Source organism: Tasmannia lanceolata, unplaced genomic scaffold, assembly GCF_043159265.1.
Source record: "Tasmannia lanceolata isolate RefF3 unplaced genomic scaffold, GAP_Taslan_0.1 ptg000016l, whole genome shotgun sequence".
In the NCBI taxonomy this organism is placed as follows: domain Eukaryota; kingdom Viridiplantae; phylum Streptophyta; class Magnoliopsida; order Canellales; family Winteraceae; genus Tasmannia; species Tasmannia lanceolata.
The window spans coordinates 16,257,589-16,275,404 of NW_027518693.1; the positions used below are offsets into that span (position 1 = coordinate 16,257,589).

At 39.8% G+C, this 17,816-nt stretch overlaps 2 protein-coding genes across 2 annotated transcripts; one reads left to right on the forward strand and one right to left on the reverse strand.

Annotated features, from left to right (window-relative positions):
* Positions 1-1,688: 1,688 nt before the first annotated feature.
* On the reverse strand, positions 1,689-9,387 carry LOC143848304 (heat shock cognate 70 kDa protein 2-like). Its single transcript, XM_077357212.1, has 2 exons — positions 8,937-9,387; positions 1,689-3,872 (listed from the first exon to the last, which is right to left on the reverse strand). The coding sequence occupies exons 1-2, from the start codon at positions 9,154-9,156 to the stop codon at positions 2,185-2,187; spliced, it is 1,908 nt and encodes a 635-aa protein (XP_077213327.1). The 5' UTR covers positions 9,157-9,387; the 3' UTR covers positions 1,689-2,184.
* A 5,103-nt stretch (positions 9,388-14,490) lies between these two features.
* LOC143848224 (dof zinc finger protein DOF3.6-like) lies at positions 14,491-16,299 on the forward strand. Its single transcript, XM_077357110.1, has 2 exons — positions 14,491-14,877; positions 15,012-16,299. The coding sequence occupies exons 1-2, from the start codon at positions 14,827-14,829 to the stop codon at positions 15,930-15,932; spliced, it is 972 nt and encodes a 323-aa protein (XP_077213225.1). The 5' UTR covers positions 14,491-14,826; the 3' UTR covers positions 15,933-16,299.
* The last annotated feature ends 1,517 nt before the right edge of the window (positions 16,300-17,816 follow it).

Here is a 17,816-nt window from a genome sequence, read left to right on the forward strand (position 1 = left end):
GTCCTTCTGTATTATGCAATTGATTTGGGGCGTTTTAGATTGCACTGTACATCATTTGGGTTACTTCCAAATACACTCTCAGAGTACTCCCTTGCCTGCTATTATGCGTGCTTTTGTTCCATCCAAATTCACAGAGAGGAATGCTTCGCCGGGAGCATGTGTGACCTCACTGTAATACAATGTTGTGTCACCCCGCTTCGGCATAGTAGGTCTCACCTTTTCATAATTTCATTGATCTGAACAGTCAACTTGGTGGGCTTTGATTTGGTTCTCTGGTCCAAAATCAAGGCAACAATTCACTCTTAATATTACAATGACATGCAAAAGAATTAAAAATAAGATAAAAATTTTACTTTTTTTAAATATTGTTAATAAGAGGAATGCTAGACTGAAGGGCGCCCTTGGAAAAATCTGGTGAAAGGGCACCCATCGGTTGAACATCACCAAAGTGCATTCATCTAATTTGCAATATTTAAACAAAGTAAAATTTTTAATTCTTTTGTATGTCTGCATGTGCAGTAGTCCATTCTTTTATATGCTGTGTGCGCATGGAATTAGGTTTGTCAACGGACCCACTTCGGATCGGATCTACCTATGTCTTAGTCACGATCCATTCAAATCCCTTATCGGTCGGATCGGATTCGGTGTGTTCTTCGGATCCTACTTCTTGTGTCCCGGTCATGATCCATTTCAAATCGGACCGTCCATCTGAGTGTCCTAGTAGGACCTACTTACAAAACAACAAAAAATCTCAGCTTTCTTCATTTGAAATGAATTCCAAAACTTTTTCTAGTCACGATATCTAATAACAACCTATGATTTTGATGAAAAATAGGATTTTATTGTTGAAAAGAACCAATGTTCAACGGTGCATGACGATAAAACTTTCTAATAACAAATCCTTGTTGAGGGTGAGTGGCAAGTTACAAGAAGAAAAACCGATTGAGGAAAGGAAGAGAAAAGGATGTCTGGAAAAGGGGGTAAATGGAAAGTTGTAAGCTAAGTAATATTTAGTTCATTTTTTTATGAAAATACCCCTCCTTTAAGACTTAAAATATTAATTATTTTGAGGGTATTTTAGTAAAAAGGACTTTGGATCATGACCATCCATCTTCGGATCTTACGAAAAGGATCCAAAATATGTCCATGGATCCTTCTAATTTGCCTAGATCTTGTCTATTAAGGTCCGACTATCCATCAGACCATCTGGGTCCATTGACACCCCTACATGGAATCCATGAAATACAGTATTTTTTCAGAAAGCACAGGGCCCACTTCATAGGATGGTCCAAATCGAGCCACAACGTAGATAGGCTGACCTAGTAAATCATAACCCTATGATGATCATGCCTCCGATCTGCAAGTGCCCACATCATTATAGAAACCTCTGTAGATTGGAGGGTTATGATCATCCTATGGCCATGATTTACCAGGTACCCTTTTTATATGTTAAGATCATCCTAGGAAGTGGAGCCCACTGTACTTTCTGAAAAATGATGAACTTCACGAGCACACAGCTAAAAAATCTGGTGATGAAGTAACCGATAAGGAGGGAAATTGAGTAAACATAGGCGGTTCAATCGGATTTACCATCCTAGGAAGTGTTGCTACCAAATTGCTATTTTGTAAACAAGTTGGCCACCAAGGTGTTGTCACGTTACTTGCATAAAAACACTACACATTTGAAATTGGGCATAGTAGTTTTGACACTAAAAACCAAGAACTCAGCTGCTTAAATCGCGGCTACAAACAACGTCAACTAGACATAACATATAGTCCTTGCACAATTGAAATGGAAAGCCAAAATTACTTCAAACACACTTTTTTTTGTTTTTTTTGTTTTTGGGAAAAATACAGTTACACCCTCTCAACTATGGTCAGATTCCACTTCTAACCCTGTGGTATCAAAGGTACCAAAGACACCCCCTAGTTTTTAGTAATGCTTGTTATGTGACGAGGTGAACGGGAACGAAGAAATTGTATCTTTGATGAAACTATAGGGTGAAAAGTCATGCGGTCTACTTAAAAATATCATAAAGTTGTCTTTGGTATCTTTGATACCACGGGGTTAGAAGTGGAATTTGGCCATAGTTAACGGGGTGTATATGTATTTTTCCCTTTTTCTTTTTTTTTGTCAAAACAAAAGTCAAGAAAGGCACACAGACTAAACCTCAGTGAACTTCTTCAATCTTTGGCCCAGCCCTCATCATCATCTATGCCACCCCCCATATCACCACCGGCATAGTCCATTTTATAGAGAATTGGGTTACAAATGCTCTCCAGCTCCTTCAACTTGTCATCAAACTCATCAGCCTCCACCAGCTGGTTGCTATCCAGCCACTGAATCGCCTGCTCCACAGAATCCTCTATCTTCCTCTTGTCCGCCACAGCCAGCTTAGACGCAATCTTCTCGTCCTGAATCGTTTTCCTCATATTGTTCGCGTACTTCACCAGTGCATCCTTTGACTCCACCTTCCTCTTGTGCTCCTCATTCTCCAATTTATACTTCTCCGCCATCTTCTCAATCTCATCCTTGCTCAATCTCACCTTCTCATTGGTAATGGTGATCTTGTTCTTCTGCCCCGTCGTCTTGTCCTCTGTCGAGACATTCAAGATACCATCGACTTCAATCTCGAAATAGACTCTGATCTGGGGTACACCTCTGGGTGCCGGAGGAATGCCGGAGAGCTCGAATTTGCCCAAGAGATTGTTATCTCTGGTTCTCGTGCTCTCGCCCTCGAAGACCTGGATTAAGACGCCGGGTTGGTTGTCTGAGGAGGTGGAGAAGACCTGCCCTTTCACGGTGGGAAGCGTGGTGTTTCTTGGTATCAAGACTGTCATTACTCCGCCGGCAGTTTCTAACCCTAGGGATAGAGGTGTGACATCCAAAAGAAGAACCTCCACCTTCTCATTCCCCTCTCCACTCAAAAATGCAGCTTGAACGGCAGCTCCATATGCAACAGCCTCATCTGGGTTTATGCTCTTGCAGAGCTCCTTCCCATTAAAAAAGTCCTGCAACAGTTGCTGAACCCTAGGAATCCTAGTGGAACCACCAACAAGAACAACATCATGGACACTGCTCTTGTCCATCTTGGCATCTTTCAAGCACTTCTCAACAGGCTCCATACACTGCCTGAAAAAATCCATGTTCAGCTCCTCAAACCTGGCTCGAGTAATGGTGGTGTAGAAATCGATCCCCTTGTACAAAGAATCAATCTCTATGGTGGTCTTATCAGTGGAAGAGAGAGTCCTCTTCGCCCTCTCGCAAGAAGTTCTTAGCCGTCTAAGAGCCCTAGGTTTCCCACTAATATCTTTCTTGTTCTTCCTCTTGAACTCCTGAACAAAGTGGTTAACCATATTGTTGTCAAAGTCCTCTCCTCCGAGATGGGTGTCTCCAGCCGTGGCCTGGACCTCGACAACACCCTCTTCAATGGTAAGAAGAGAGACATCAAAGGTTCCACCGCCGAGATCAAATATGAGGACATTCTTCTGATCACCCACACTAGAGGATTTCTCCTCTAGACCGTAGGCTATGGCCACGGCCGACGGCTCATTGATGATTCTCATGACATTAAGGCCGGCGATGACGCCGGCATCCTTCGTGGCCTGACGTTGGGAGTCGTTGAAGTTGGCAGGGACGGTAATTACGGCGTTCTCGATGCTAGAGCCAAGGTACACCTCTGCAATTTCTCGCATTTTCATTAGAACCATGGCTGAAATTTCCTCAGCGGCGAACTTTTTTTCCTCGCCTTTGTATTGGACGACGATCATTGGCTTACCAGCAAGGCCGGGAGTGACCTTGAAGGGCCAGAGCTTGATGTCACTCTGGACAGATGAATCACTGAACCTTCTGCCGATAAAACGCTTAGCATCTACAATGAGAGATTCAGACATGAGAAACTTATTAAAAAAAAAAACAGAGTTCGCTTGACGAAACAATGACAAACGGTATAATATTAAAGGATTAAAAAAATAATTAAGTTATTCGTGGCAGGAAGATCTGGATCGATGTAGAACTGTAGGGCTGCAAACGAGCCGAGCCCGAGCCAAGCTTTGTGGTGTTCGGGCTCGGCTCGTGTGATTTGAACCCAAGCCCCTTCTAAATCTAGTGCCATAACCACTCGGCCAAACCTTCATTTGTGATAAATAACCCACATTCTTTTATTTTATATATAAAAAACAAACATAATCCAAGCTCGGCTCGGCTCGGCTCGTTTATGAACCAAGCCTAAAAAGCTCACGAGCTTTTCCGAGCCGAACTATACAAAGTTCAAGTTCGGCTCGTTTATTTGGCGAGCCTAATTTTTGGGCTTGGGTTCGGCTCGTTTAGTAAACGAACGAGCCCGAGCCGAGCTTTTAACGAGCCGAACCCAAACATGTTCGCGAGCCGGCTCGGTTCATTTGCAGCCCTATGTAGAACAGGACTGCAGATAGTTGTGACACTGATATGTGCATTCTAGTGATGTAAAATGGGGCTAGTTAGATTGTAGTTATTATGTCGTTATGAGTTATGTCGGTTTAGGGTAGTGGGTGTGTGTTGTTGATGATATGTCTTGTAATGGAGCATATGGATTGTTTACTTGTAAGTTGTAACTTGTAACTATGCGTTATTGTATTTAAGTGGTTGTATTTAGGGCTGCAACTCGGGTCGGGCGGGTCGGGTTTTGAAGAACCCAACCCTACCTGAGAAAAATCTCAGGTCGGGTCGGGTCAGGTCGGGTTTTTTTCCGGATAACCCACGATTCCCAAACCCTGTCCTACCCATGATAAATCTCGGGTCGAGTCGGGTCGGGTCGGGTTTTTTTATGTTGACGTAATTTTTTAAGGAAAACTCTTGTTTGGCAAGGCAACTCAACTCATAGAAGTAGAAAAATTCAAGCATGACAAACTCTTTAGTGCATTAACTAATAACTAGTCCAAAGAGAATTAATTGATGCATTATCAAATGAAAATGATTTATATTCATATGAGATAAACGACAAACTACTTTGTGCATTAACTATTTAGTTGAAACTTGAACCCCTAGAGCTAAAGGGGGGAAATGAAAAGAGCCCCTCTGATTGCGTGCGTGCGTGAGTTTTACTTTTAAGTTTTCACTTTTAAAGTAACTGTTAACTTACCAACTTCTCCAAAAGCTTAAGCTGTTGGAGAAAGGCGTTATATATTTTTTGTACTTCTCCAAAAGCTTGGCAAACACGTGGTACATGTGGTCCCACTTTGGGCTGACCTTCGCATGTGGATTTTTGCTATCCGAGAGGTTTGAACTCGAGACCTTTGGCTTTGATACCATGTTAACTTACCAACTTCTCCGAAAGCTTAACCTGTTGAAGAAAGGCGTTATTTATTTTTTATACTTTACCAGTAACAAAGTTTTAGAAAAAAAAAATACATACTATAACTTAAGTAACTCGGGTCGGGCCCCTTCAAACCCGGCTCGACCCGAGATTCATGCGGGCTTTTGGATCGTAGACCCGGCTTGACCTGAAACCCGAGAAACATGAACCCAACCCAAGCTATTTTCGGGTCGGGTAAAACCCGACCCAAGTTGCAACCCTAGTTGTATTAGAATGGTAATAAGGAGATAATTTCACCGAAAAGAAGACTTTGTTTTCAAGAGAGTTATGGTTCCCTCCGGAATTGAACCGTAAGGAGGTCTAGTTGCCTAGAAGCAACCTCTTTCCCATCTTTTCTCTCTATTGTTTTGTTTTGTTCTGTTTAACAGACACTCTGAAGCATTGCACGAACATGTTGTATGGGAGAGCGAAGAATGCAAGATAAATACAAAAATACCTAATCGGTGGTATGAAAGATGGAGAAGGACAGAGAAAGAGGAAATGTACTGCCAAAAAGAAAAAAACCTCAAATCCATCAAATAAACTAGCCAAATCGTATCAGCACGACAAGCACTAGGAATCCCGATCTACAATAACGAGAACCCAAAGAATAAAAAATATAAAAGAAAACTAAAAAAAAAAAACCTTCTTAAATTCACGATCTACAAATATCTAGACTTGGCAAAAAGTGACCTGGACCCACGGGACCCTTTTGAAATTTGACCCGGCCTGTACGGGTCACGTCAAAACTAGGCCGGGTCGGGTGGACCAGTGGGTGCTCATAAAAATCCAAATGATATAGATTTTATATAGTGTAAGCCCTTATAATCCCGTATTTTTCATATTGTACCATACGGACCACATCATAGGATGATACCGTCCATGTGATGCAACACAACTTAAATAGGTTGTGCCCAAAAATCATTTCCATAGGATGACCCTAGCCCTCTTATCTATAGAGGTTTCCATATATAATAATATGCAATTCCTCTATGGATCAGAAGGCTAGGATCATCCTATGGAAATGATTTTTTGGGGTCTAAATTATTTACGGCCCATCAAATGGATGGTTTGGATCATCCTATTATAATGTGGGAATAAAAACAACAATAAAAAAAAGGAAAATCAGGGAGATCCGCGGGTCCAACCGGCCCATAAGTAGGGGTGTGCACTATTCGGTTTTAACCGAACGAACCGACCGAACGGAATTATATTTCGGTTTCGGTTTCAGTTATTTTTATTTCGGTTTCGGTTTCGGTTAATAAATCTTGTATTTTTCGGTTATCGGTTATCAGTTTCGGTTTAAACAACAAATTATTCGGTTAGACCGAAAAACCGAATTGTATTAGTTCAGTTGTACACAAATTATTTCGGTTCTGCAGTCCAATAATGCCCTTGCATAAAATAATGCTCTTACATGTTACACCTAACACCCCATTTTTTAATCTTACATACCATTTTATATATGAGGAAACTGTTGGTGAGCTTAAGCTAACCAAACTTATGGTGAGCTAGCTTGCCCAATCACATGGGTCCCACATTTTGGGGAGTGATCCAAACCATTCATTTGCAAGGCCTTATCATAGATAGGGGGTGTACCAAAAATCAGCTCCATAGGATCATCCTAACCCCTCCATTTGTGGAGGACAAAAATGGACAGACACAAATCTGCCCCCTCCACAAATGGAGGGGTTAGGATGATCCTATGGAGCTGATTTTTGGTACACCCCCCATCTATGTAAGGGACTTTCAAATGAATGCTTTGGATCATCCTAACAAAGTGGGCCCCCATGTGATTGGGCAAGCTAGCTCACCATAAGTTTGGTGAGCTCACCAACAGTTTCCTCTTTATATATATATATATATTTTCTTTCTTCTTTCTTTGCTATAGAACTGACATGTGACGAGAGTACACCATTTATATATTATAAGTTATAACACCCCATTTTTTAATCTTGCATATTATTTTATATATATATTCTTTGTGTCTTCTTTGTCAATAAAGACCTGACATCTGACATAGAGAGGATAGAGATAAGAGAATTTGAAATTCAATTTATCTACTATAATAGTATAATAAGCGGGAAGGGTTATTTTTAGTGGTGACAGCTGCTGCGACGTGGCACTCCTCTCTCCACACACGCAAGTATTACCAAATCCCTATTCCTACTAGGGGTGGACATGGTATGGTTCGGTTCGGTTTTGGGGTATACCAAGAACCGAACCACATATAATCGGTTCCTTGAAATTGGAACCAAAACTGAACCATATATGTTTGGAACCGAACCGAACCAGAACCATATATAATCGGTTCGGTTCGGTTCTGGGTTTACCCAACCTTCACCAAATGTAGATATTTTACCTAATCATATTTATAATCGGTTCGGTCCTGTTTATATATGAACTACAAAGACTAACATGCACGAATTTGGAATAATCAGGCACAAATTTGCACAAATTTGGACAATGCAAAAATTATATATGACCTACAAACATGCACAAATTTGGAATAATCAAGCACAAATTTGGGGGGTGAATTAAAATTTTAAAGGCAAAACAACACATTAAAGATGGGTGAATTAAAAGGGGGTGGGGTGACTTTATCAAGCGAAATGAGGCATTGGGTTTTAAGGTGAGGGTCGGTTCTCGGTTCGGTTTTTGGTTCCAGGATCCCAAACCCAGAACCGAACCGAATTTCCATCGGTTCCAGGATATCAGAACCGGAACCGAACCATATAGATATGGAACGGAACCGAACCGAACCATATGTGCCGGTTTGGTTCGGTTCCTCGGTTCGAACCGGAATCATGTCCACCCCTAATTCCTACACAACTCTTCATGTATATTTCGAAAGACTTTATTCCCTCTCTATCTACACGACTCTTCATCCCCAAAAATCAACCATTCCAGGTACTTTAATCGTCATTTTTTCCTTTATTCCTACAAAACTCTTCATCTGTATTACCAAAGCCTTCCCTAAAAATCAGCCACAATCCCTTTAAATCATCGATTTTTTCTTCTAATCCCAGGCGTCACTTTTCCTATTTTCTTTTCATCCTTTAAATCAACAACGATCGAATTTTCTTCTCTTCCTGCCAAGAATCATCATCTCCGGCGAGGTTGCCGGAATCCGGCTGGTCTTGTAATAAATACTTCAACTTGTTTTCTCATTCTCAACAGTCTACAGAAACAAATTCGGTTTTAACCGAACTAACTGATTAACCGAATTACAAATTCGGTTTCGGTTAGGTTCAGTTAAATATAATTTCGGTTTCGGTTTCAGTTAACGATTTAAGCTAACCGAATTTATTTCGGTTATTAATTTTGGGGTTATTCGGTTCGGTTAAAACCGAATGAACACCCCTACGGCGCCATAAGGGTGGGCTCCGGGTTCACCAAATTGTGACCCGTAAAATTCCGGGTCATTTATGACCCGGCCCGTATGACCCGGACCCGTACAGGTTGGGTGAAACCCGGCTCGGCCCACCCGTTTGCCAGGTATCCTAAGCGGTTTAACATACCGAGAGAAAACAAGATGTACAGGTAGTTTACCACATCAAGATCACCCCAAAAAATTAATCACAAATGACATATAACTCTTACCGAAAATGGTGTTGGTCGGATTCATGACGACCTGATTCTTGGCATCATCTCCGATAAGACGCTCTTTATCTTTAAAAGCTACATAAGAAGGTGTTGTCGCTATGATTTTAACACCATCGCCATCCCAAACTCCCACGCGCGAATACGTGGTTCCTAGATCGATCCCGATCGCCGGACCTTTTCCTTTTCCGGCCATTTCGATGCAAAATTCCGGCGACATTTGATTTGAAAATAAGGTGAAAGGTATAAGACGCAGAAGAAGAATAAACAAGAAACAATGGTGAAAGAGATTGCTTTTGGCTATAAGAGTTGACTAAATTTTGGCAATAAGAGTTGACTAATTGCAACAGCTAGGAGGAGAAATTCCCATTCATTTAGGGCGATGATATTATCACCCCCGCTACAGTACGTATTCGCCCCCTTATGACGAGTTGCCAACTTTAACGCTTTTTGACGTCAAAATCACGTTAAAAGTGGGGCGAATGCGAACTGCAGCGGATGATAAATTCGCACCTTTGCAATTTTCTTTCCAGAGTGTTCCGTTTATTTTAGAGTGATGATAAATTCGCACCCCTGTAGGATAATTCGCACCCATTGTAACACGATTTGACGTCAAAAAAACGTTGAAGTCTGGCACAATTCACGTGAAAAGGGTGCGGATTATCCTACAGAGGGTGCGAATTTATCATCTCCCTATTTTTTATTGGCCGTCTAAATTGGATCGCGAATAGAAAAAAAGTTTTCCATCTTCAAAACAAATCTATCTGGTGAAATTGCATGAGGTCTGCATAGTAGTCATTCCTTCTTTTCTTTTTTTCTCTATACAGAAAATTTTTATGGGAAAACAAATGAAAATTTGAGAAAATATTTTCCACGATTTTTTTATACCTGATACATAGCATGTGAGGGGCACCCTTATATCCTGCAAAGCAGGTCAAAAGAACCTTTTCTCATAATGTTTTCAGCAGTTGCAAGACCAAATGGCCGAATTGCCCTCCATTTTACCCCCACGCTTAGCATAGGTGGAAACCACCATTTTACACCTCATGTTTTGATGGAGTAAGGTCACCATTTTACACATAATGTTTTCCTGGGGTGGGGCCCACCATTTTACACCTGGGACCCACCATCTCCACCCAAACCCATAAATAGGTTGGGTCCACAATTTTATACCTACCGTGTTTGATGGGTGGGGTCCGTTTTTTCAACACATGCATAGTATGGCCCACGAATGCTAGTGAGTACAAGTGCCACTTTTCACATTGATTTTAGCTCATCCTCCTCAATTGGGCCCATGAATATTTCATGAAATAATTTCTATGGGGAATTGCTAGCGTCCATTGAAAAAGGCATTTCCTAGTTGGTCCATCGCATGTCAGACCAGCCACCTTGTGAATGGAGACAAAAGCTCAAATCCCATTTTTATGAGTATGCTTGCTTTCAAGTATAAAAACCAGCATTAAGATACACAGTTAGAACTCCAGTCCTTACGTCTGTGAAACAACCAGTTACTCCAAAGCCAAAGCTGTTGGAGAAGCCATTATTTAATCTTATACTTTTAACATTTCTCCTCACGTGTGGTCCCTCTTTCTTTGGATTAGCCTACACGTGGCACATGTGGCCCCACTTTTGAGTTGACCATTGCATGTGGATTTTTGATATCAAGGAGGTTTTGAACTCAGGACCTTTACTTTGATACCATCACCTCACACCCAAGCCTCTTGCCTGTCACACCAAGAGAAACGAGAGCCTATTACTTAGGTTTTCTAAAAACCTAAACAATTGTCTATCATGCCTCTCAATAACAACCCACAATCCTAATTAGATGTCGTAGTGGGAAACAAGACAACTTTCCCAACACATACCATGCATACGACGTGTATAGATATGCATGCATGTCCATACATCATGCATGGATGTATGTGTTTATGAGTCTATGACCTATCAATGTTTCCAGAATGAAAAAAGTGGCATTAACATGGAAGTACTGCGTTTGAGTATTGTTTTGGTTGGGTTTTGGACCTTCCTAACCTTTTTTGCAAGAACGAGACAGGTTCTAAGAATCTATGTCCTTTTCTCCTTTAAATGACAGTTGCATTATGGTGCGGTTTTCTATTTCCAACAAAGTTCCCACGTCATATTATTCGAAGGGAATCCCATCTCTCTCTCTTTCTCTACGTTCGTCATCTCCGCCCCTCTATTTTATTTAAAGTGGAATGCTAACCCGAAGCGTGGATCATGTTAGTGGGCTCCATGTAATAGAGTAGGCTCTGTCAGTGAGGCCCACACTATTTGTGTGTTCTATTGGATATGTATTTATATATTTGCTAGGGAATTTCGCGGAAAGGCATATGGCTTCTGACTTTAGCATGACCGAGCGGCCTCAGAGGCTCACTTTTCATTAGATTTTGTCTTATTCATTTAATTCATATGGGGTGGCTGTGTTTGGCATCCATGAAAGTTGTTTCTATGGAAAATTAATTGATCAAGTGGTCGGAGTGAGAGGAAGAGGATGAGAGAGAGAGAGAGAGAGGGGGGAGAAGGAGAGAATTGAGTGGGCCCAGAGTTGAGAGATCATAAAAAAATCCATAAAAATTAGTGAAAAACCATTACCTATTTAAAATTAGTTTTTTTTGTTTTCCTGGTATTTAGGAGCTTTTAGGATCTTTTTATCCTCACCTCACCATCACCGTCTCAAGTCTCTCCCTATTATCCTGTCCATCTTTCACAACTAGCCCACAAATATTCCATGGAATATTTTTTTCATGGTGCAAACACATGGCCTTTGTTTTTTGGTTAGCGATTAGATTTGCTTTCACTCTCAGCAGGGGCGGAGCTACATGTAGCATAAGGGGGGAGTTGCCTCAGTTGAGTTGGGCCATATCCTTAATAGGCACAACTCAATTGGGCCCAGCCCCCTTTAAACTTTGAAAGCCGACCCCATTATGTATAAGCCTGTTTAAGTTTGCCCACCTTATGCATTAATCCTGGCTCTGCCACTGACTCGTAGGATGGGAGAAAAGGGAAATAATAATAGCTAAATAAAATTAAATGGAATAAAATATAAATATAAATAAGTATAAAAGCCAAAATAATAAAAATATTAGGTAAAAATAATAAAATAATTATATACTCTTCTCTTTATTACATTTTACTAATGGAAAATGCTATTTGTAGCCGCTCTGTAACCAATTTCATCTCTTCATCTTTACTCTCTATGTTGTTTCGAAGTTGTCTCCCTCAATCAGTATCTCTCCACTCTTAAAGTAGGAGAAAAATAAAAATAAAAGATTAAAAATAAAGTATGAAAATAAAAAAGTATATAATTAAAAATTAAATGCTATAAAATATAATAAATAAGTAAAATACAAAATCAACACATGGACATGTGAACGGCTAGTCAGACAGTATCATATCTCGATGAATGGTGACGATCATCTCTAGAACATTACGAGGCTTGGTCTTGGTCCCATGCCGAAATGACATCCTATGATTAAGAAAAAAAACTATAAAATCAATGGTTTAGCTTTTATTGTTGAATCCCTAAAAGTGGTTCCATGGATAAATGAACTGGGCTTGTCCGGTCGAGGGATTCTCAATGGCATTTAGTTGGACTTAGGAATTGCCGGTTGGACCAACAAATTCGATCCAATAGACATACCGCCTTCTTCTTTGTATTTTGCCTTTATTGAGAGACTGCTACATAGGTTTCATCCCTCTAATCAAGGACATTTTAGAGGGAGTATATAAATTGTTAGCTTCGCAAGCCACCCGACCAGAGCTGAAAAGATAGTAAATGATAAATCCGCCACTTAATTTGTATATGGGTATAGACGGTCTCTCTTTATTCTTCGTGATATTGACCACATTTTTTATCCCTATTTGCATATTTCTTATATATTATATATGAGACCGCCCCGCCATTCCTCATTCAAGATAAAGAAAGTATTCATAGTTTTAAATTTTGGTTTTGGCCACCATGGAAATGGAAACTTTTCGGTCGGAAATTTCAATGGAATTCCTGTAAAATCACGGGAAAACATATGGAAACATATGCGAATGAGGCTTTAAAGATGAAACATCATGAAATGCGAGAATAAGCATACATAGGCACTAAAAACTATCACATAAGCGAGAAAACCATCCATAATGGTTTGAAAACATCGAACACCTAGTGACATTCACTTTCAGACATATCTGATAATTTAGTATATACTAAATTTTATATGTAATTCATACATATAAATATTCATACATAATACATGTAGGGATGTGAACGGATCCACTTCGGATTGAATCCACCTATGTCTAAGTCATGATCCATTCTAATCCTTTCGGTCGGCTCATATTAAGAGTGTTCTTCGGATCCTACTTTCCATGTCTAGGTCACGATCCATTTCAAATTGGATTGTCCATCGGAGTGTCCTAGTAGGTTCTACGTACGTTGCACACATTTAAAATTCTCAAAAGACGGCAAGGGCAAATTGCAGCGGTGTTGAAACAGCGGACTAGAGACTTAACGTCAATGGTTAGAGAAAGAAAAGAAGAGGCAGATGAATGACAAAATACTGAATAGAAATAGCTAGAAAAATAAATTATGACTTATTTTTACTACAATACCATTGAAATAATACTTAATGTTATAAAAATTGAAGAGTATTTTCATAAAATAATATAATAGTATCAAATATAGGACATTCCCTTGGGCTGTTATTAACTGACTGGATCCGATTGCTAATTTTTTTCGGATTCTATGATCAGGATCTCAAAATATTTCCATGGATCCTACTAGCATGTCTAGGTACTGTCCATTTGACTTTGGATTTGGATACTGTCTGGATCCATTGACACTCCAAAATACATGCATCACATTTCGTATGTAATTTTTAGAAATATAATTATATAGGTAATACAAACTGATGAGATGGTATACCACTATTGCACTTACTATTTTGCGTTATGCATGTAGGTAGTTTTCATATTGATTTGGCTGAAATTTAGAACCATGAAGATAGTAGTCATGGTAATTTAGAACCATGAAGATAGTAGCCAAAGAACTAATACGTCAGGACTTTTGCTACCTTTTCCACCGACCCTAATCTATTCCATCCGTGGTTCTTAGATTGGTGGGTACCACGGGAATCTCTGACACCTAGCATCTGTTGACGTCAGCATATAGGATGGCTTGGATCCGGGAGGCCCATTTTGATTCAACCGAAGCCCGAAAACTCCAGTCCGATAGAGAAATTTGACTTTAAGACCCAATCTTCCTAATAATTACAAACATAGCTATTTACAACAGTCGAGCAACATCTATTCTACTAGCTGGATGAGTTTTTGGGATTTCAATTCCGTATTTCTGAATAACGAACGTAGAAGAGAATCACAAAAACTCCAAAATGAAAATAATTTTACATGCAAAAAAAAAAAAAAATCGAGAAGGAGACCTGTGAAAGTGATCGGTTCCACAACACCAAGACTCACCTTTCCTTTTTATTAAAAAATAATTCTTATTATTATTTTATATTGGGGTTTTAGAAGATTCTTAATATATTAGGGTTTCCATGGCCTCTCCAAGGGCCGCTCTTTTTTCTTTTTCTATCTCTACTTTCCATGCATGAGGAGCCACTAACCTCTTTTTGTCTCAGAGCACTGCACCACAGCACATAAATAAAGAAGCTTTAAGGGTGAAGAAACTTCAAAGGAGAAAGGCAACATAAATATATATGGACAATTAAAAAGCTTTTCCTTTTTCATACCCTTCATCTCCTCTTTCTCTTTCTCTCTTTCTTTCTCTTTCTGCAACTCATAGTCTATGTGATTCTCCACCATCTTCAAAACCCACCAACCTTTAATAAAGGAAAGGAGAAAAAAAAGAAAGAATTAAACCATGGTTTTTACATCTGTTCCTCTCTATCTAGATCCACCCAACTGGCCACAGGTAAGTGCTTTCAATTTTTTCCTATAGCTTCTTCAAGAAAAAAGCAATATTGAAGAAAATTATTCCTACCCTTTTGATATATATAGCTCTTCTTGGATATACCATAGATTTGATAATTCACTTTCCAATTGCAGCAACAAAATCATCATCAAGGTACCCCAGGTGAGAATCTCCTACCGCCGCCTCCAGATGGGGACGTGGCGGTGGCAGGTGGGTCGGGCTCGACCCGGCCCGGGTCCATGACCGATCGAGCCCGGCTCGCGAAGCTCCCGATGCCTGAGACAGCGCTCAAATGTCCGAGATGTGAATCAACCAACACAAAGTTTTGTTATTTCAACAATTACAGTCTCTCGCAGCCGCGGCATTTCTGCAAGACCTGCCGGAGATATTGGACTAGAGGGGGCGCATTACGGAATGTTCCAGTGGGTGGTGGGTGCCGGCGGAACAAGAGAAGCAAAGGCAACAGTTCTAAATCCCCTGTATCCACTGATCGCCAAATGGGCGCCTCCTCTTCTAGTGTAATTCCCTCCAATAGTTGTACTACTGATGTACTAGGCCATCTCCAGCCACCGCCGCCTCAATTACCTTTCATGACCTCTCTACACCATCTTTCTGGCTATAGCGCAAGTGACGTAGGGATGAATTTTGGGGGAATTCAGCCATCAGGTGTCACTGGCATGGATTTTCAGATGAGTGGTAATTCAAGTGGTGGCCATGGTGGTGCCATATTATCGGCCAGAGAGCCCGATCAGTGGAGATTACAGCAAATTCAGCAGTTTCCTTTTATGACTGGATTAGAGCCGCCACCGGGGTTGTACCCATTTGACGGTGAAGGGGTTGAGCAGCCTTATGGTGGGGGAGCCTCAAGCCAGCTTAGAGGGAAAGCATCTGGGCCAGGTGTTGGTAATATGGCATCTGTGAAAATGGAAGAAAATCAAGGGTTTAATTTTTCAAGACAAGTTTTGGGTATTCCAGGAAATGATCAATATTGGGGTGGGAGTGCATGGACAGATCTCTCTGGTTTTACCTCATCTTCTACAGGAAATCTTTTGTAGTTTCACTCTTTTGATCTCTGTAACCTTACTTTTGAAGCTTCATTTTACTATAGCTTCTACTGGAGACACTCAATTTAGAATCTGTTGCTCTCAGCCACTGTTAACTTGGAAAAGTTCAATCCCAAGCTAAGATAAAAAACTTGCAGTGGAGGATCCCACCTTTGTAGAACACAGCAAAGGTAGACTTCATGTTTTCTTTTATTTTCTGTTGGTTATTATTTTTCTTTTTTTGTAGTTTATAGCTCGTTTCCTGAAATGGGTGCATGTGTTCATGGGGGTCTGATATCTGACTGAAGGGCTAATTGTTAAATATGAGAAAAAACACTGTAGTGAGTATTTTTGTTAATGTTTTTGATAAATTGTTCCATTATATGTTCTATAGTGGTTGGCATTACTGTTATTGCATTACAAAGATCACATGCCATGCTGTAGTCAGTGACTAATTAAGTTCACTATATTCCCACCACCCTTGGACAACTGTTAACATGTTTCTATAATTCGATGTGAGGCAACCAATTACTCCAAAAGCTTAAGCAGTTAGAGTTGGTGCTATTTAATCCTTAATTAATACTTCAATACACACACTACCACTCTAGTAAATCCAGTATTAGGAATAGCTTTCCTCTCTCAGCATACCTTCTTCATTACCAAATTCTATGCCAGGAATAGCTGCATCATCAACTTTTAGCTCCACCCCTCACTAAGGGAAAGACATCTTTAGACTATAGTGATGTTAGAGATGTTGAGTAAATCAGATCTACTATGATCTGACCGCTGGATCTAGGAGGTTGGATTAGTCAGGTGGAGTCGATTAGGTAGTTAGATTTCATTTCACTCATTCTTACCAATTTCTTCCCTTCATCTTATCATTATCTTCCCATGCTTATCCCTAAGTGTATAAGCACAATTTACGGTCGATTGTAATCATTCAATATTAATGAAATATTCGTTCTTTATCAAGAGAAACTTAGCTTCCACTCATTGCCCAGTCTTTCAAGAGATCTGCTAAGAAGTTACTTCGACCTGTTTGAGAAAATTCTTGGCCTTGGGATAGGATTCAATCATGTTTGTATTGTGTGCTAGTTAGAGAGAGAGAGAGAGAGAGAGAGAGAGAGAGAGAGAGAGAGAGAGAGAGAGAGAGAGAGAGAGAGAGAGAGCATTTTGCTGCTCTTCTAGTTCAGCGTGATTATCAATACCCATAAACACTACCCTGTAGGAATTCTGCTTAACCCAATTAGGGCAACAGGTTTTCTATTTAGAACCATCGGGTTGCAGTAGATATACAAGATCTTTTAAGATATAAATCAGTAATCAAAAGGGAAAATAAATATTACATATAAGATTTGAAAACTCGAGAATAAATTGTTATTAACAAACTGTCAAGGAAGATTTGAAAATATATATATATATATATATATATATATATATATATATATATATATGTTACATGCCTGCAATTGCCTAATACGCTTATAAAACTTACATTGAAATCTTTGACTTTTCTCCATCTGTCCAAAAATTCCTTTTCATCTGTTGAGGACAAGTTATTATCGATAAAAAAAAAAATTGTTATTCGATTTGTGAGTTGACTGTAATTTTTTTCTGTTGTCTTTATTGAAATAGAGTATTTTGTGATTCTTCTGGTGTTTTGCAATGCATATATCTGTTCTATTTGATGTTTAATGATATTTGTGTATGCTGTTTTTCAGAGAGAGAGTTTGCAAGTTGCTCTTCTTCTAGTTCAGTTTGGACATCGATATGTGAAAACAACCAGTTACTCCAAAAGCTTATACAGTTACAGTTACAGTTCGTGTTTTTTAATCATTTATACTTCAACGCTCCTCATCACATGAGTTGTCATGTTTAGAACCCAGGACCTGCAGC